Genomic DNA, 20,739 nt, shown 5'->3' on the forward strand with positions numbered 1-20,739 from the left:
CGTTGTTGGGTTATGAAGACAGTTATGAAGTTCTACTTTATGTGGGACTTAAGCATTAGTTTTATATATGTATGTGCATATACTTAGTCATTATTTGAATTGATGAATTGATGTCTCATCACCAGTGAGGCGTTTAAATATTTTCATTCCAATTAATCTAAAATTTTAAAACTGATAGTCACCCTATGTTTCTTTTCATATACCTTTTTTTTTTTTCATTCTGTTTGAAGCTTGCCAGTGAAAAGGCTGGAGGGATATTCCAGTTCATTTGTGATGTTTGTATCAGTCAGGGCTCAGCCACAGAAATAGAACCAGAACAAGGATTTAATTCAAGGAACTAGCTTCTCTGCTTTTAGCCTCTGGCTAAGCAGGTGCAAAGTTGATAGGGCAGGCTGTCTGGAAGGCACGTTTCCACAGGAGACAGTTGGGGGTGGGGGGTGACTGGGAGAAGAGCAGTTGCTGTTTGGGGTGGCTAGGTCAGGGAAGTTCTAAGCCCACCCTGAAGGCCCTCCAACTGATGAGGCCAGGCCCACCCAGGACAATATCCCGTCTTCCTAAGTCCGAGTTTACTCATCAGGGGCTTTAATCACACCTGCAGAATTGCTTCCCAGCAGCACCTGAGTTAGTGTTTATGCTGCAGAGTGGCTGCTGACTTCCTTTCATCCTCCACTCTCCTGAGGGAACCCACCTTGTTGCTCACCGAGACTAACAGCTTATGGGAATGGGCTGTCACTCAGCCTAGCCTCGCTGACGCATCGCAGAGCCATCACCTGTCTGAGCGATTTGCTAGGACTTTGAACATTCAGCAAAATGTTACCTCTTGCAGCAAGAAGCAATTTATATTGATTTTACCTTCCCGTCTTTTCTAAAACCAAAAGTATGTGGCTTTGGAAGTAGCTAGGTTTGAGGGACCGTAATGGGATCATCTGTGAAATTCCTCCATCCTTTTCATTATTTGGTGCCAAAATATTGATTTTCATCTGGAATGTGTGTTAGCGTGCCATCTTGTACTCAGCATGATTCCCCCATGATGCTATTATGAAACAAAAGTGTGACTCTAGGTTTTGATCTTTCCACTGCCAAACATGAAATTTAAAAATATTTATTTACAGTTTTATCCCAAAGGATAAAATTCTAGAAATTCTGACACTGGATCAATTTCTTACCACCTCAAAAGAAGACAGACTGATGAGCATTTTCTCAAGTTTAAAGGAGACCCTAAATCATCTAATCAAAAGCTCATTTATTTTAGACAATGGAAAATTTTATTTTGATCATCATCGAGGACTGAAGTTCATGAGAGATTTCTTTAATGCTCTTCTAAGGGAAACCCCAGGGAAAAATAAGACCGAAAATAATTCGGAGTTTCTCGTGGTTGTGAGTCAGTTGCTCTCCCACACGAACAGCTCTGAGGATCTCCTCCAACTCAGTCACAATCTTAGGTCAGCTCTCCTGCTTGTGAGAGAAAGTTCTACAGAGCTAGCACGTCTCATAGACGTTCTTGTCAACTCTCCTCACAAGGGTTTCCGTGACTTGTATCCTATACTCCGAGAAGTTATACTTTCCAATCTAACTGATTTGCTTTCCTTTATAAATAATTCATTCCCTCTAAGAAACAGGGCAACGCTAGACATTACCAAGAGATTGCTTGGTGTTATCTCAAAAGCTGGTGGAGAAAGTGGTGCCCCAAGGCCCCTCTTGGAAATGTCTGATACCCTGACCATGCTGGTGAGGGACATCGCTGAGATGAGAGACCTTTGTACCTCGGTGACCTCTGCTGTGGAGCTTGTGGGGCTAGCCACGAAAGTTGCCAGGAAGATGGCCACCATATTTGAAACTCATCCCGTCTCCAATACCAATGACACTATGAAATTCTTTGACAGTCTCTATTCCGTTTTGCGACAAAGTGTTCGAAATGTTGTGAGTGAAATGAGTACTTTGAAGAACGTAGACCATTTCATACCTGAAAATATAAGTGACTTGTCGACATCATTTCTTGACTTGGCTTTTGGGATGATTGGGGTCAAACCTAGTATTTCACAAGATTCTGATATTGTCAACGTGTCCTCAAGCACATTCTCATACGTAAACCAGTCCAAGGACTTTTCTGATATTTTGAAAGAAATTGCTGAATTTTTAACCTCCGTGAAGGGCAGTTTGGGACCCATGGAGCAGCTTGTGGTAGCTTTTAATAATGGGACTCAAATATTTGCTATGGATTCTGTCAACGTATGGGAAGAAATTTTGGATTGCTTAGTTCCTATAAATAATATCATCAACCAGATAGACTTCCTACACCCTAATCTTCCCACTCAAAGTTACCCTCAAGATATAATGTGGGAAAGAACCCAGGGAGTGATCCCGTTTGGGGATGAAATGCTATCACAAGACGGAATGGAAACTGGCATTTACTTGAGAACGCTGATTGATCTCACCTTGGAAGCTCTTTGGAATGACTTGGAAAAGGATGACTGGAATGTCTTTAATCTGTTGCTGACATTGGCTCAGCATCCAGATAACCTTTCGAAAGCCACAGAAACAGCTGGGGAGGTCTCCGGTGGAAGAGGTGATCCGAGTGGAGCTTTGTTCTCCAATATCTCTCTGGTTCAGAACGTAACTCATCAACAGCTTGGAGAAGCAGTCCAGATCGTGTTAAGGAGAATGGCTCTCTTGAGGAAGGAACTTCCCCTAAATGATTCTCAGTGGGTAAATTCCACAAGAACTTTGTTCCAGCCCATTTTTGAGAGTTTTATTAATGCAGCCACTGGAAAGACGGTCACATTGGGAAAAGAAGAGAGGACCAAAAAGGTGATGGCTGATTTTCCTTATATCCTTGAACCATTATCAAGTTTCGAGCAATTCCTGAAGGGATTCACTGCATTGATGGAGCATTGGCAAGAGGTCCCATTGATGGATCAAAGGTAATGAAACACCTGATTCACTTCCTTTTTACCCCCTTGCAGTAACTGCAAAACAGGACCCTGCAGGAATGGCCTGGAACCAGGTTAAGTATGATTCTCGACTTCCCCTTGATTGCACGCTGGAGTTCGTTTCAATATGCAGTGACTTGAGTCCATTGTCTTCATGACTTGACTCGTAATTTGGCATTCAAATATGTTCTGGATTTATCCAACAGTGTTTGACAGTACATTATTTCATTTTCAAAAGTAAAAACTTATTTTATTCACTTGTCCGGACACACACACATTTTCTATTCGTATACTCTGGCTGCCAGTGATCGTACTGTTTGATAGGCAAATAATATAAGGCTATGTATTCCATGCAGAAGACTGTGCTTTCAGTCGTAACCACCACTGGGAAGGGACAGGCAGCTCTTGGCTGCTTTTCTCTTTAAAGATTTTATGCAATCTCTGCACCCAACATGGGACTCAAACTTACAACCGCAAGCTCAAGAGTCGCGCACTCTGCTGACTGAGCCAGCCAGGCGCCCTGGCTTTTTCCCTCTTTAGGGTCAACTCAGTGCTGTGGTTGATGCACCTCCAAGCGCTGCCCCCATCTCTGAGAGGCAGGTCAGGGGAGCCCTGCTTCGGTCCCGTTACTCATCATGTTCTGGCAGCTTCTACTGCCTCAGGTTGGAGGATTTGTGTCCTGGGTGTGCAGAGGCTCGGAGATGCTGCTTTGTCCCAATCCAGCCTTCCTATGTGTGGCAGTACCATTTGGACGGTGTGTGGCCCTTGCCTGCTCCTACCTTTCTCTTCGTCCCACAGGGAGATTGGAGGTGCCACCAAACCCTCTCTCATCTATCAGAGTGCTTGACCTGTTTTCTGCCGGTTCTGCTGCCATAAGGCTGCAACTTGAACCCAGCCATCTTTTATAACTTGGCAGGATTTCCTTGGCTAGTGAAACAAGGAAAGAACTATCAGGAAGAACAACCACTATCTCAAAATTTGCACGCTGGCTTTCAGAGCTTCCTGCTTCATCTCTGCAATGCCCCTGATCCCAGACCACACTATGCCGGACTGTCCGCTCTGCTCTGAGATTCCGTGTGAGCTGGAGGCGGTCCTGGCAATCCCTCTATTCCACTGACTCCAGTTTTCATCTGATGTTTCCGGTTCTCTGGGGAGGGAACGTACACCGTGCCCCAAGACTGGAAACGAATGGGCTGTAGCCTGGCTCTGTGGCCACCACTCTGTCACAAAGGTCACAAGGGTGGGTTCCCAGTGTTCTCCTGCTTAGTGATTACTTGATTTCCTTCTCTTTCTGTTTTCACTCTTCTTATCATTGGTTTCTTCAATGGGGAAGACACAAAATGTGCAAGATAGGTCATCCCATTGGTCATGGGTTTGAGGTCTGCTGGAGCCCTTTGCTCTGCAGTGTGAGCTTGGGGGGCTAGCAGCTCACCTGAGAGTGGGTCCCTAGCCCGCCACTCACCTGCCCACTGAGGGCCTGTGGTCTACCAAGATGCCCAGTTGATCCGTGAGCATGCTCTGATTTATGAAACACTGGTCCACACCACATTCCTCATGGTGAGGCTGGGAAGCCAAGATTTGGAGCATTTCAGGGTCTTACCCAGTATGACACGCCTACCGAGCGAGACGGAAAGTAGCCTTCGGTGGCTGTACAGAAAATGAAATCATGATTCTTTTGCTTCCAGGTCCATGATCTTTTAGGCACGACTAAAATGTAATAATTAAACTCCCACAATTTACCCAAATCTGTAATACCAGATGGTGATTAATACATGGCTCTACGCGCTGTCATGTTTAATTTGGCCAGAAATGACAATGATAAATGTTTCTCTTTCTATGGCACTAAAACCAATTCAGGAATAACTATTTCCTGCCCCCCACATATTCTCCAGTTCCACCATATTTTTGTTATACCTAAAAACAAAACCTCTTTATTTTGTTTGTTCCCTAGTTGAGAGCAACCCACTGCCCTTGAATCTGGCTTCCCTAGACGATTTTGTGTTATTTTGCCTAACCTTCAAAAGCATCAAACAACAGCAGACTCTCTTGAATCTGCAATTAGCTGGTGTAACTATGAAGAACCCCTGTTTTTTAAAAAAGAATTATTCATTTATTTCAGAGAGTGCACAGGAGGAAAGGGTGGAGGGGGAGGGAGAGAGAGAATCTCAGGCAGACTCCCCGCTGAGTGCAGAGCCCGATGTGGGGCTCGATCTCATGAACCTGAGATCGTGACCTGAGCTGAAACCAAGAGTTGGACGCTTAACCGACTGAGCCACTCAGGTACCCCCCCCTCCCCAGTTTTTAATCACCTCAAGGAGGCCCACACCCCAGGCACAGGCACAATGATTCAGTAAACTCACGCTCGTCCTACTAAGTATATACACACAGCACCACCACACCGAACCTTCTGTCTTAATCTGTGATAACTGCCTTCTCTAGCGACTGGTTAGAGTCTCACCAATGGAAGAACAGTACTCCATTTGGAGAAAATCCACATTTGCCAGGACGGGTCATGGTCCCCATCCCATTAGGCGTGTTGAAGCAGGGTGGTTCTGTGGCCGTCCGGAGTCAGCCCCCCAAAGCAGGACGGATTTTAAACTTTTGTTTTTTCCCCAGAAAGTTTCATTCTTTGGGGAAAGTGAATTTAAAACAGCATGCTGTAAAAACATAGCACTGCATTTAAACAAGCAAACACACCCTGCTCTGGTTGTCACAGTGTTCTGGAGAATTCTGAGTGTGGCCTTGGCTCAGGCTTGTGAGTCTGTCCCTGCAGCAGGCGTGCGCTCAGGCGTGCTTGACTCAACACGGAGTTTCTAGAAGCCAAGATGCCTGTCGCTCTCTGGGCCTCATCAAGGATATGCCTTTTCAAGGAATTTCGGGAGATTTTCTTGGACAGTTGTACCCTTCATCAGTTGATGTGACCCACAGTATCAAAAAAAAAAAAAGAATAGATACACACACACTTTGTTAAATTCCTGTTACTTACATGCTCAGTTGTGTCTGATGTTGAGGTTGGTTTTGAGTTTTGGAAACACTATTGGCTCATCTAAGAGTGAGATGAAAGCCATTTGGGGTTCCAAAAAAAAAAAAAAAGTAAATCTGAATTCCTGAGCCCTTTTTGTCAGCGGCTTGATGGCAGAGCTGAGCAAGGGTCCCTGCTGTGTGCGGGTCTCAGCTTGTCCAGAACCACCGCTGTGGCAGGACCAGCCCTCAGCAGTGACCACCGGGGACCTCTGCAAAAGTAGCCGTTTATGACTGACGAGTTCTGGAAACTACATGGCCTGGCTGGGGCCACAAAGTGAGGTCAAAGATGGAAAGAGTGCTGGCTGGGCCTTCTGCTTTATTTGGGGCCGAGGGTGGGAGCCTAAGTTTCATTAGCTCATTCTGTATTGGTGAATTGAACTCGAAGAGAAGGCATTTAAGTGAAATAAGTCAAGCAGAGAAAGACAATTATCATATGATTTCTCTCATCTATGGAACATAAGAACTAGGAAGATCGGTAGGGGAAGAAAGGGATAAAGAGAGGGGGGTAATCAGAAGGGGGAATGAAACGTGAGAGACTATGGATTCTGAGAAACAAACTGAGGGCTTCAGAGGGGAGGGGGGTGGGGGAATGGGATAGACTGGTGATGGGTAGTAAGGAGGGCATGTATTGCATGGTGCACTGGGTGTTATACGCAACTAATGAATCATCAAGCTTTCCATCGGAAACCGGGGATGTACTGTATGGTGACTAACATAATATAATAAAAAAACATTAAAATAAAAAAAAATAATAAAGCATAGGAAGAGAAAAAGTGAGCCCTGGGAGTGGGCAGTTTTCAAAGTCAACCAAGATCTTTCAAACAAAGGCACCTCAGTGGGGTGTGGCTGGTAATGTGGGGTTTGGAGGTATCTTTGAAGTGCGTGCATTTGCAGTTAAAGTTTAAGCTGGGCGCTTGAATTACAGAAGGAAAAACCATCCTCCAGGGCTTACAGCACAGCGGGCATGGTAAAACACTCGTCTGGAAGGTGTTATTCCAACACCACCTTAGGGCTCCATCAAGACCAACACACGTACAAACACACATGCAAACACACGCACACACGTGCACGCACACACGCCTGCATGCTACACCCCGTTTGCTGAAAGATAAGAATCTTACTTACAGACCAATTGATCCACTGCAGTGAATTCTCTGCACATAAATAGTAAACCGCACTTTCCACTGGCTTTTTCTGCTCCTGTTTTTTTCCCACGCTTTGATCACTGACCTTTGCATTTGAGAACGGATCAAGGCAAGGAAAGGGCAAATATCCGGCTTCCTGGCCCCGGAATCGATGTGTTTCCTAGAGGTCTAGATGGCCGTCTGTGTGTCTGGACCCACCGTGGAGGGGGTGCTGTGATGACTTACTGATCACAGCGGTGACGCACATGCCCCTTTACATGCCATTGTCTTTTTTATTCCTTAGCGTGGAAATGTGTCAGATTTTCCAGCAGTTTCACAAGCCCCCGGAAGCCATCGTGACTCTGCAGAAAGTGGTCGTGCTGGTTCTCCGTGTGTTCGTCATCTTTGCAGGTAGGCTGCGTATGTGACCAGGGCCGCACGTTACCCCGTGCCAGCTTTCAGGGACCGGCTGTCCTGGGATGGGGAGATTACTCCTGACTTTCTCTTAGAGGCCAGTGCAGCCTTCTTAGCCTGGCATTTGAGGCCCTCTGGGCTCTGGCCCCGCACCTCTCCCCCATTCCCACCACCGAGACTCTCCAGCCAAGGCGAGCAGCCCCCTCTCTGCCCCTGAGTTGGGCTTTTGTTCTGTGTCTTTGCTCCCAGTACGTACATCCTTGTCTCCTTGACCTGAACTCCCGGGGGACTCTGTGGCCCGTGCTGAGGGCAGATCTTCCAGAAGGACGGCCTCCCTCCTCTCTGCTGGCAGCGACACTGAGCAGACCTCTGTCAAATGCAATTGTAATTCCCTTTACTTCTACGCCTCCCTCTACTGGAGCTGGTGCTGTTAGGCCTGAGGGTGCAGAGACAGGGGTGTGGGGACAGAAGCAGAGTCCAGGAGTGGAGAACCCGAGCCTCCCTGTCTGCAGGGCTGCCCCCCACCCTCTGCAAGGTGGCGGCCTGTGGTAATCAAGCGACGGCATGCCAGGTGAGGCCTCACTGTCCCCAATTGTTCGGGCCACAAAACCCAGCTCCACGCCCACAGGAAGGGGAATCAGGCTGAGAGGGGCAGGCGCAGGGGCTGCGGGATCAAACAGGCTGAGTCCCAGTCCTGCCTGGCAGGTGCCAGCTGAGTCCTCCAGAGTGGGAGCCAGGCCTGATTCTAAGCACAGGTAGGAGGTGGGGGACACAGGTCGCCTCCCTGAGCCTTGCGCGCTGTGGGTTCCGGCCCATCCTCTGCCGCCCCTCACAGTGCAAGTTGAGGATGAAAAACAGTAATTTAGCGACCAGAAGAGGAATCATTTAGGCTGAGAATCACAAAAAGGGAATATGCATGCACGTGTGTATGCAAGCACGTCTACACGTGTGTGCGCACGCGTGTGTGCGTACGCGTGTGTGCGTGTGGCAGAGGTAAGGAGACATCTGTCGATGTAACTGAAAGCCCAGTTGGCATGTAGATTTTTTCCCATTTTTTAAAAGATTATTTATTTATTTCTTTGAGAGACAGAAAGTGAGTGACAGAAAGCACAAGCTGAGGGAGGGGCAGAGGCAGAGGGAGAATCAGACTCCCCGCTGTGCAGGGAGCCCAATGCGGGACTGGATCCCAGGACCCTGGGATCACAACCCAAGCTGAAAGCAGTCGCCTAACCGACTGAGTCACCCAGGCACCCCCTTTCTCCCCATTTTAAAAAAAATCTCTACGTCTGATTCGAGATGTTGTGAACGCAGCAATTCTGTTGGCTATCACGCGTTGACTACCTTAGCACACCGTAGGCCGGGCCGCACGTTTTCAGCCCGAGGGGGTTTGCTCTGGTCAATCGCAAATGGCATTTTTCTCTGCATCCCGAGTGCTTACCTGACACTGAAGCCAGCCACCTTCAGACACGTGGTTATTCTGACATTCCTCGGTCAAAATGTAATGGCTGAAGTCTAATGTAATGGTTTTTAAATGAATCAAATGTTCATTCATACCTGGATTTATATTTATTTTGCCATTCTGCAATGCAGCTACTAAATCAAGGTTGCAGACGTGACGTTACGTTGGCAACAGAATTCATTTTGAATTTGTATATTGCGTTTCAAGAAAACTCAGGCATGACTGGGTCACATCCAGACTGTCTTCTACTTTCCTCATTAAATCATCACTGCATTATGGAATAGGAGGGGGCCGTGACAGGCGGGGAAAAGGTATCAGCACCAGCCAGTGAGGATTTGGGGGTGGGGTGGGCCAAAAGGGGTGCATGGCTCCTTTCACATCACACGGAAGGAATAGCACTCAGATCAGTGGCTGTTACTATTGAAAATAGAGTAGTTATTTGCATGACACAGAATTAAATTCGGTATCAACACAAGGAGAGCTGTCATTTTTGTCCTCCTGATCTAATACTTGACATCTGTTAGAAATGTCTGCACGAGGACGGGGAGTGTGGCCTGATGGCTTCATTGAACCAGAGGGACTTATCTTCTTTGACTTTCTGGTGTCCCCATTTGGAGAATGGGAGTGGTTGCCTGGGACCTGGGAGTGAAGAAGTCAGGGAGTCCCGTGGAGGAGACTGTGGGACTGGGTGGAGCAGAGGGGAGGGGTCTGGAAATGGGGGGTGGGGGGTGGGGCTGTAAAGCCAGAGCGGGCTCTGATGTGTCCAAGAGCCAGGAGGAACCCCCTCAGCAGGTGGGAAGAGACAGGGCTTGGAGCTGGGTCTGCAGAAACAGCGTGAGGCCCAGCAAGAGTGGACCGGGAGTGTGGAGGGAGAGGCCCTGACAGGCGTGCGTGTTCCTGGCCTTGAGGAAGATGTGCCAGTTGCAGGGGCAGATCTGACAGCCCAGCACATCCTCCCTGACCCGACCTTCCAGACACACCAGTCCTCAGTCCCCACCTCTCCCACTTCCTCAGCTTACAGCAGGAAAGCCCAGACAAATACATGCCCAAAGCCCTGATTTGCACCACTCAGCACACCCCGATTGCTTAAGAAAGTTCTGCAAAAGAGCTCATAAAAATCCCTAAACTTAGAAACTCCGAGGGCAGCCCTTTCGGGCCCCCCTCCCTCTCCGGGAGCTTCATACTCTTGCTCAATAAACTGTGCTTTGCTGCCCACCACTCTTGGTCTGGTCTACCTCTTCCTTCTTTGAAACAGCACAACCAAGAACCACGGGCGTGCAGGGGACACAAATCCTGTAACACCTACACCACGTGTTCCTTCCTGGGAGCACTGTCTTCCTTGGGAAGACTGTCTATCCCAGGCAGCTGCCCTCACTTGGGCTTGAATAAAACTCTCTTCCTTTTTGCACAATTTCTAAAAGATTTGTTCATTTTTCATCGACAATAGGAATCTGCCCAAAGGCCGGTGTGGCACCCACAGCCTTGTGCAGTCATCAGTCACCCCCATCCCTGCTCATTCCCGGGGGTCCTCCCTGCTTCCCAAAGCCACCTGCCCAATGCTCCTCTCCTGACCCTGCCACTCAGAGCTCTGCCTCAGGATACCTGCCTCCCGCCAGCACTGAGCCTGCCCCATTGCACCCCTAGCGGGTAAGTGCACACTACAGGCAACCGTGCAGGCCTTTGCTCATGTCTTGCCCCAGGCCACTGCTGGCCCCTAGTACACACCTTTGCACCTAGCAGATGCCTGGTAAACATTGTTGCCTTGTTCATTACGCAAAACAAAATGTATTGCCAGGAGTAGCGAAAACGTCAAGGATTTTTTTTTCAGTTCAGCAAAAACATCCACTTCTGCTTCTTACATTCTTACGTTGCTTCTCCGAAGTAATTTTTAAAAAAGTGTTTTGAACTCTTGGTGACCCTTGAACAACATGGGTTTGAACTGCATTGGTCTACACTGCGAAGGTCCCCTTACACGTGGATTTTTTACAGGTCAGCACTGCAAATGCGTTTTCTCTTCCTTCTGATTTTCGTAGTAGCCTTTTGTTCTCTCTACCTTACTTTATTGTAAGAATACGGTGTATAAGGGGGGGTCTGGCTGGCTCAGTCAGTGGATCTGGGACTCTTGACTTCAGGGTCATGCTGGATGTAGAGATTACTTAAACTTTAAAAAGAATATAGCATATGATACACACAAAACACATGTTAATCGACTGTTTACATTATGGGCAAGCCTCAACTTGCCTAGGCTATTAGTAGTTAAGTTTTGGACAGTCAGAAGTTATACGTGGATTTTCACTGCACGATGGGGTAGACGCCCCAAACCCCGCATCGCTCAAGGGTCAACCGCACACACTGCAGACTGCTAGAACAGACCCAAAGTCACGCTTTTCAGAAGCAACAACCTGAAAGCTTCATTGGTTTAGTTTCTCATTAACGTCGCTATTTCACTGAGTTTGAAAACAGATCTCCTTATTGTAAAAAATGCAAAATGTGTCTCTTACGTAATCTCCTACGAAAATACAAAAGGGGTAAAGCACTATGAAACGCGCTGGCATCTGTCTTTGGGGAAAAAGGAGCCTCTGCTTTGGAGAAGACATGACAACGTGCTCGGGAGTTATGTCGTCCAGACCTAACAGGGCATCAGACGCGCCAGGGAAAGAAAAAAATCACTGACCGTGTGGATTTGGGCAAGGACTGGGCCTTGTATTTGTCTACCTATTAGGTTCATGTCCACGTGCTGATGTTCTTTTTTTGCTGATATCTGGGGGCTTAGGTCTTAACTGTCCCTTGCTCATGATACCGACAAATGCTTTGTGGTAAATTGTCTTATTTTAGGACGTTTTGCAGAAGTCATTTCTGCAAAGGCTGCAAAGCAGAATGTCAGTGTGGTCCTGTCTAAGCCACAGAACAGGATGTCAGCTCTGTTTGATCTTAGCTGTCCTGACTCCATATTTCCTTACTGGGGACCCTGGCCCCGACTACCTATCTGTCCAACTCACACCTAACACGGGGTTGTATGTTTCTGGTTACATCAGGAGTTCCAAAGCATCATGAGGAAGGATATTCTAGAAAATTACAAACTCGATCTTCAGCTTTTAGTATGTGCAAGGTTGTGGGCTTTGGAGATATGGGTGCCTGGGGAGATTTTTACTCATATCGTTAGTTTGAAATGTTTCTTTTAGGTTATTTACTAAGGAAGCAGGTGTAACGTGTGTGCTGGGGTAGAAATAGAGCCCCCACTTTGAAGTTTGGTGAAGTCCTTGGTGAAGTCTCTCTGACCTTGGTAAAAGTTAAAATACAACTTCCCTGAGAGCCTGGGAACAGGGTTCACCAACATGAAAAGTTGAGAATTTCCTTTGTTGTTAGAACCATGGCCCTTTGGGAGGAGCCCTGTGACTCGGAGATGAAGATGAATTGGGGACTGGGCCAGGGAATCAAGAGCTATTGGAGGCGTTATGAGAAGGTGGAGAGGTGGGCTGTGAGGCGTAAGGTAGGGTACAGTTTGGGGGGGGGGACCTCAAATTGACCATGTGAATAACTCACCTCTCAAACTGGGGCACTTTGGGGAATCAAAGAGGACACTGTTCACAGTTACTTCAGGGTAGTTGGGGAAGCCAGGGCTGTCCTGGGCTAACCTGGTGAATGGGGACCCTGCCCAAAGGGGTATGGAAAGAGGGGCTGGCGTGGGGAGGCAGGGGGACATTAATTTCTGTTCATTCAGTGACACCCAGAAAAAAACAAACGTCTGGAACTCAAAAGCCACAGCTTCCCTTCATATTCTGAATGTGCATTTTGATGATTTAAGAAATGCTTATGAATTTATCATCCTTTTGGGTTGTTCAGAAATGACTTGGGGAGAGCGGCTTGCTGGGGAGAGGATCGTTTACCGATGACATGTGCATGCGTTTCCTCCAACAGAAAACCCTTCCTTGACGAAGGACACGCTGTGTGCTGCTCTGAGCTGTAAGCAAGGTGGGACGCGACGTCTCCTCTTACCTGGTCTCCAGGGGGCTGCCATGATGCACGACCACTACCAGGTTTGTCTTCCGCCACAGGTCCGTGAATCTCACCTTCCTCCCGATTGGCCTTGCGAGGCAGTCTGCTCGTGCCGAGCGTGCTGGCTCTGTCCCTGCTTCGCACAGCTGTGTTGGCTGGGCCACGCTGGAGGTTGGCCCGTGGCCCTCCTTGCCTTGGCTTCTGCCTCGTGAGAGCGGGATGTTCCATGTTCAGGAATCCCGCAAGCTGGTTCTTATACCTCAATGTTGTTGATAAGTGGATGATATGAACATATGTGAGAATATGCTATGTGAAAAACGAAGGTTCATCAATTCCTAATTATTTTAGTGTGGTTTTTAAAAATGATTTTATTTATTTATTTGAGAGAGAGAGAATACAGGCAGGGGGAGTAGCAGGAGGAGAGGGAGAAGCTGGCTCTCTGCTGAGCAGGGAGCCCATGCAGGGCTCGATCCCGGATCCTGGGACCATGACCGGAGCCAAAGGCAGACGCTTCACTGACTGAGCCTCCAGGCGTCCGTGTGTGTTTTCCTGTTGTCTGTGCTCTTGAGATGTGCTCACATCTCCTGCTCCTAGCTGGCAGGAGTGCTTTAGTGCATCACTGCGCGTCTCTAACCAGTTCTGTGTTCAGGGACGTCGTGTGTGCTGTGTGTTTCCTGTTGTCTGTGCTCTTGAGATGTGCTCACATCTCCTGCTCCTAGCTGGCAGGAGTGCTTTAGCGCATCACTGCGCGTCTCTAACCAGTTCTCTGTTCAGGGACGTCGTGTGCGCTGTGTGTTTCCTGTTGTTTGTGCTCTTGAGACGTGCTCACATCTCCTGCTCCTAGCTGGCAGGAGTACTTTAGTGCATCACTGCGCGTCTCTAACCAGTTCTGTGTTCAGGGACGTCGTGTGCGCTGTGTGTTTCCTGTTGTCTGTGCTCTTGAGACGTGCTCACATCTCCTGCTCCTAGCTGGCAGGAGTGCTTTAGTGCATCACCGCGCGTCTCTAACCAGTTCTCTGTTCAGGGACGTCGTGTGCGTGGCTTGAGCGAGGCCACGGTAACACCATTTATAGCATGGAAATTGGCAAATTCTACAAATAAGATATTTTTTCCCAGAGAGCCAGTTATGAAACATTCACCAGCCCGCCGTGGGTTTTGACTAACGGCACACGCGGGTGAGCACTGAGAGCCGATAGCTGTGTGGGGACCAGCCTCGCCGCTTCCTTTTAAACTTGGACGCGAGCCCAGTGAGCAGCCACGCGGGGCCTCGAGCTGGAGCTGGGCCCGAGGTCGTGCCTTTCGTCTGCGGCCAGCTTCCCTCCCCTGGGAGCCAAGGCCACGGGGCCCACCGGCAGGCCTGACCTGCTGGGGAAGCGTGGACAAGAGCGATGTGAGTCCAGCAACGGACCGAGTGCCTTCCTTTCTTCCAGCACCCGTTCTGGATATTGTTTATGGCTTTCGTGCTCTAGTAGCGCCCCCTTCACACGTGTCCAGGGAAGGCTGGGTTATCACAACGAGCAGAGAGAAGGGGGTTGCGGAGGGAGGCTGGAGGGGGTCAGGCTGAGCCCCCCCAACACCGTGCGGGGCGAGAGCCCGGGGGGGCCCTGCATCGGTCTTGGGCGGAGTGGTGATGTGCTCGGGAAGCGGGGTTGGGGGGTCCCTACTGAGATGACACCATGCGGACCCAGCATTCTTTCATACGGACATTGATTTATGGAGACCATCCAACTCTTATTTCCAGGTTGTGCAGATCTCTGTCCCGTATTAAATGTAGATCCATAAAAAAACCCTGATAGACGCCTTTTGAGTGCTGAGCGAGGTCTGCAATCATAAAGCAAAGCAAGCACCCCCAGCTTTTAAAGCCGCCTCCTAGACGGCCTTTATGGTTCCAATTACTCCGCGACTGTCAACAGCTCGGGCTGCCAGAAGTTAGGTCCGTTTGGATAGAGAGCAGGTGTTCCTGGCTTTGATGACGAAAATAGGAGTTCACTTATCTCCGGACGCAAAGCCTCTAGGACAGGTCAAGGTTTTCAAGAGCGTGAGGCTTTTAGAAATATAAAAGTTTTTAGCCTCCGGGGTATGAAGTGCCCGGTGCCCCGCAGAGGCGAGCCAAAGACACCAAGCTATTTTTAGTTTGCCAGTATCTGACAAAACATTGTGATGGGGGGGTTGCCTCAGTGCCAGCGTGGAGTCCCACCGGAAGGGAGCACCCTGGCTGAGTCCACTCGGTACTCTCACTGTGGTGGAAAGCAGCAGCAAGATGCTAAACGGAGATCAGAAAAAAAAATTGCATTAAATTATGATGCAAGTGCCCAATGAGTCCAGACGTGGAGAACGTGGCTACGACCCAGGCTGGACTGGGGGCTTCCGACCCTCTCCCCAAATCTAGCCCTTTGGACCCACCTATAGACAGCATTGTCTCTGCAAAGCATGCTGGGTACACTTCCCTGACCGGTTCCTACGTGATTGCAGACCTCCTGTAGCCAGACCCTGACTTGTGTGCTTGGTGGCCCCAAAGTACAGCCTCGTGGATATCAGCCTCCGTCTTTGCACCTGACGCATCTTGCACGGAGCGCAGTGTATCTGATGATGGAAGCCAGAACTTTCCTCCCAGTGTCCTTGCTGCTGGGGAGGGGCATGCACTGTCCTTCTCTACAACTGCACATATTTCAAAATTATTGTGTCGCTAAATTTAAGAATAAAATCCATAGCGGGAACATTATAAATGAGTGGAAGTACATTTAATTGGCATATAATTACTGAATTCTGGACTAAAGATTCTTTGCTGCAAGGGCAGAGCCCCAGGGCAGTGGCTTTTATTCAATCTGTGGTCTCAGAAATGAGTTGTACCCCTAGTTCTGCTCTGGATTCATCCATGCACCCATGTGCTGGGAAGGGGGGGCCTCTAAGGAGGAGGGAGAACACTGAGACGGGACCCGGACATCCACCCATCTTGTCCGATGGCTGTCTGTCAGCTGGCTTCCTCTCCAGGATGAAGCCTCCAGGAGGTGGGGGAATGAATGAATGCATGGATGAATGAATGAACAGCTTTGTAGGATTTCTGTTCAAGCTTCACTCCCATATTGATTGAGAAAATGTGAACTTGGAAAGGGACCCATAATCCTGGGCGAGTTAGTGAGGGGGTGCCGGGTGTGTGGTGGTCTGCTGGCTGGGTGGGCTCCCCCGTGACGCAGTTCCGAGGTGCTGTGCTGCTGGTGCTGGGGGTGGTGTGAGTCTGGGTGCTCTGGTCGTGTGTGAGTGCTCCCCGTCAGTGCTCCCCGGTTACCCTGGCAACTCGTGGGTCCCCAGGCAGTCCTTGCTCGGCTGTGTCAGGTGACTCCAGGGCTCGGGTACATTTCAATATTCTTCCACCATTAACTGTCCTTTGGAAATCTATTTCTTAGTTCTTTCTGGTCAGTGGAATGATTCATGGTTTTCCTTTGCAAGAGAAAATGATGGCGGTTTTGAGGGAAATATTTACAAGTTTTGTAGAGCAGAAATATTCTGGAAGTGTCGACTTACATTTGATCTCTTCTTCCCTTCGTTGGTGGAATCTGGGGCTGTGCTTTCTCCATCAGGAAGAGTCAGGGGATGTAAATAAATTATGATGACTTAAATACAATTCTGGCGATGTGACTCAATTCTGTGTAGCAGAATTTCTGTGTCCAGGGGAGGTATGGATTGGCACGAGTGTGGGTAAACATGCCTACATGTACGAGGCTTTTCCAGTTCTTTAAAATTACCTGTGTTGTCACTTAATTTTATATACGATAAATGTTTTGCATTTTATAGGTATTTTATACAGGTATTATTCTAAAATTTGTGTGTGTGTGTGTGTGTGTGAAATGACTGGTCTTTCATGAGGCTGGTTCATGCTTGAAAGAAGATGCTAAGACAGGAACCCCTGGGTGGCTCAGTCGGTGAAGCGTCTGCTTTCAGCTCAGGTCGTGATCTCGGGGTCCTGGGATTGACTCCTGCATCGGGTTCCCTGCTCAGTGGGGAGTCTGCTTCTCCCTCTCCCTCTGCCCCTCCCCTCACTCATGATTTCTCTCAAATAAATAAATAAATAAATAAATAAATAAATAAAATCTTAAAAAAAAAAGAGCATGCTAAGATAGTCAAGGACTCTTAGAATTGGGCCTAGACCAGGGGTTTCCCTGTGCCCCTCACCCAGAGGGAGACAGGGACCTTCAGGGCAGGGGAGATCCAGCTTTTACCCACTTTATGTATGGACAGCCACATGCGGTTTCTTCTCCAGGGTGGGTTCTGTGGCTGGGAATTCTGCAAAGGCTCGGTTTTCAAACCAGGAATGAATGAACTCCCAGTTGCCAGCTGCTCGTTCTCTGGCAGACCTTGGAGAACATGCCACCCCCTGGACGGTCAGTGGCAGAACCGTGGCTAAGAGGCTGGATCCCCCGGTGCCCAGCCAAGGGCTCCTTCCGCCACTCTGCAAGGGGCAGGTGCAGTCAGACCTACTCCTACGTTGTCAGTCTCCAGCACTGCGTTTGCCCAGGCGGAGGAGGCGAGCAGAACGCTTGCCTTGCACGGAGTCCTCGGGGTGGGGGTGGGGCACCCGTGCATCTGGGGTGGGGGTGGGGCACGCGTTCATCTGGAAATAAGGCACGAGCCTCCCCGAGCAAGTGCGTGTGTTTCTAACCGGATCTTTGCTGTCTTCTAGGAGATACAAAAGATGTGGTCCTCACCCCTTCAGCTGAATTGTGAAGGTCTCAGCAGGAATCTCTCTAGCTCCTTGGAAAGCTTCAAGAGCAGCCTGGAACACACCACCGAGCGGGACTGTGAATGCCAGCCGCTGTCGGACTTGGCTCGGCGGCGCGTGCACACGTACGTCCGCGCTTGGGTCCCCTGCCCGCCCCCGGGTTTTCCTTCATGAAGAAGATGTCTTGAGTTTCTAACTCTCAGTTTGTGACTCTCAGACAATTATGTGTGCCACATATATTTTCTAGACAACTTCAAGGTTTTCCACGCCTGTAGGTTTTTCAGCGGTGAAATGCACGAGCGGCATTCGCTCGCAGGCTCGCTTTACTGATGATCGAGAGGTGAGATCAGAGATCCGAGAGCGTAATACGGTATTCAGTATGTTTTGTAAGAGCAGGCTAGGATTCTTCACACTCCCTTCTTACTGAATTAATCTTGTTCTGTGTTCTCCACGTGCAAACCAGTGGAAGAGGAGATCGGACACTTTGGATTCTGCGATTGACTCAGGCACAGAAAGAAGGGTCATCGGACTCCTGATATCCCAATTTCTCATGCAGTCCGTGATCTAGTCTGTTCTTTCCGCATTTATGAGGAGCCCCTTATTCATCCTTATCCCCCTGATGCATCTTGCCTGGCAGGGGCTCCAAGGAAACGGTGCTGGAGTTGTCACAGTCGCGGGCATTCATGCTTGGAGGGCGTCTGGAGATGCGGTGTGTCTGATTATCTGAGGAATGTTATGGAAATGCGATGCTATCCAGCTCATCTCCTGGGAACGGAGGCGGGATTATTCACTCCAACCTTGTTTCTAGTGTTTTATCTTGCCTAAATTCGCTTTCATTTTCTGCCATTTTAGGTTGGCCCAAAGCCTCGAGAAAACTTGGTTGTCTGGGAGTCCTGTGCTGACCTTTCTTAGCAATTTCACAGTAACAGAGGGTAAGCTGTGCTTCGTCTCGCTTTGCTGTTACGAATGGAGTGTGCGTTCTCACACAAATACGTTATTAAAGTAGAACATACAAGGGGAAAGTTGCACTGTATGTGGTGAAGTATTCAGAACTTGGCTGTTCTGATGTATTTGGGGTTAAGAAGGAAAGTTCTGGAATCCTGTGTACTAAAAGCAGGAGTGGGGAGGAAGAGATGCTTTTGTGTCGTCTTCTCCCTGCCTCCCCAGACAAGCCATGCAGCGTCTGTGTGTCTCTGCTTTCTGTCTGCGCTATCTGTACAATTCGTAGCACCAACATGCCACGTGCGGAGAGTTCTGGAAACTCCTTACGTGATCCTCTTGGTAAAAAAAACCGGGATAAGGAAATACATGGAGAGAATGAGTTTTCTGCAGGAGCTGATCACTTCTCTAAGAAGAACGTCTTTCTAGAGTAAATCCTAATATACACGGGTCTTAGAGAGAGTGATCAAGCAAGGAGGAAAGACCACACACCCTGGTCTGGTTTATTTTGGTATGAATGATCTCGGCTCCTGCAGATGAGGTGGACATGGCTTCATCCTGTGTTTATGGGCTGGGTGATCCTTGCCAGGGTCTAGTATGGATTCGTGTTTTCACAGTCAATAAGAGCCCAGATGTTTATTATTATAAGATTTCCTTCCTTTTGATGATTTTTCAGATGTCAAAGTCAAAGATTTGATGCAGAACATCTCCAAGCTAACCCACGAGCTTAGATCTTCCATCAACATCTCAGACGAGACTATCCACAGTATTCTAGAAGCCAGCATCTCCCGTTCACAGGTGTGGAGCCCATGCTCCTCTGCCCCCCGCCCTCCACCCCCCCCAGCTGGCCTGGGGCCAGCCTGGCACTGTGGCCCGTGTCCCCCTGCCCCTTCCATCCTGTGCCGAGGGCCTAGCTGTGGGCGGGAAGGAAATGGGAGGGCAAGCCTGGAGCCAGAGGGCGTCTCAACGCACCAGAAACTTGGGGTCTTTAATTTCATAACATTGTTTTGGGGTTAGAAAGGATAAAATTGGCGATGCTATTTATTTCAGTTATTCCCAGCCTTGATACATGACACCCCTGAAGGGCCCTGCTTGGTTAGGTAGGGGTTGCAGAATTCTCAAAAATATGCAAAACCACAAACACATAGAAAGCTCTAAAGGTCAACTGTGCTTGCCTTTAAGTGGAGAATATCCGTGTGCCGTCTGACCATGTGCGATCAGAGGGGGTGGCTTCTTGCGCAAGCCATCGGGCAGTGAGCTGTGTCCCCTCCACGGTGGCTGGGACGCAGGGTCGGCGCACCGAGATGGGCAGGGGAGGCACGTGTGCCGGCCGGTGCTGGGTGTGGTTTGTGCACAGAGGCGGGGATGGTGAATCCATGCTGCCCAGAGCTGGTATCACCCCATTCTTAGCTCGTGGTTTTCTGAGATAGCCTTCCACGCACTTTCGGTTGGCGTTTTACTTCCTGGACTGAGAACCTTCAGGAAGCAGTGACCGTGAAGATCGCTCTCAAGTGGACGTTCTTTATTGACAATCGGCGGGGCCCCAGTAGACATTTAATTTCATGTTGATTTTGGTTAGCTGGGGCCCCGCACAAACTCCGACAGGTGGATCGGTTATGGGCACACCTCATTTTATTGTGTGTGGCAGACAGACTCACAGATTTTGGGCTTGTGGCACCCCTGCGTCGAGCGGGTCTATCCGTGCCAGATTTTCAGCAGCATCTGCTCACGTCGTGTCTCTGTTGCATTTTGGTCGTTCTTGTGATGTTTCAACCTTTTTCATTATTACTGTATTTGTTACGAAGACCTGTGAGCCGTGGTTACGATTCACTGAAACCTCAGGGGGTGATTAGTGGTTTTGAGCAATAAAGTGTTTTTTAGTCCAGAAATGTACTTTCTAATGACATAATGCTATTGCACACTTAGCAGACTACAGCAGAGAGCAAACGTAAGTTTTATATGCACTGGGGAACCAAAAACTTCATTTGACTGGCATTATTGCGATACTCGCTTTCTCGCCTCGGTCTGGGACCGAACCACAAGATCCCTAAAGTGCATGTATCGTTCAGAATTAATCTGTGTTAGGAAAGACATCGGTTAGAAGCCAGGAACCCGAACTTTAATTATAGTATCACT

General features: G+C 48.8%; 1 protein-coding gene across 1 annotated transcript in view; it reads left to right on the forward strand.

The window, feature by feature from the left end:
• The window catches only part of ABCA13 (ATP binding cassette subfamily A member 13), a 368,906-nt gene that overhangs the window by 76,185 nt on the left and 271,982 nt on the right, over positions 1-20,739 (forward strand). The window contains exons 18-23 of the mRNA XM_087861234.1: positions 1,113-2,921; positions 7,383-7,489; positions 12,870-12,988; positions 17,626-17,789; positions 18,517-18,596; positions 19,280-19,401. Of these exons, the coding sequence (XP_087717360.1) occupies positions 1,113-2,921; positions 7,383-7,489; positions 12,870-12,988; positions 17,626-17,789; positions 18,517-18,596; positions 19,280-19,401 (2,401 nt within the window). The remainder of the gene's footprint in view (positions 1-1,112; positions 2,922-7,382; positions 7,490-12,869; positions 12,989-17,625; positions 17,790-18,516; positions 18,597-19,279; positions 19,402-20,739) is intronic.

The sequence above is a fragment of the Ursus americanus genome, chromosome 3, assembly GCF_024610735.1.
Source record: "Ursus americanus isolate L20-20 chromosome 3, mUrsAme1.1.p, whole genome shotgun sequence".
Lineage (NCBI taxonomy): Eukaryota > Metazoa > Chordata > Mammalia > Carnivora > Ursidae > Ursus > Ursus americanus.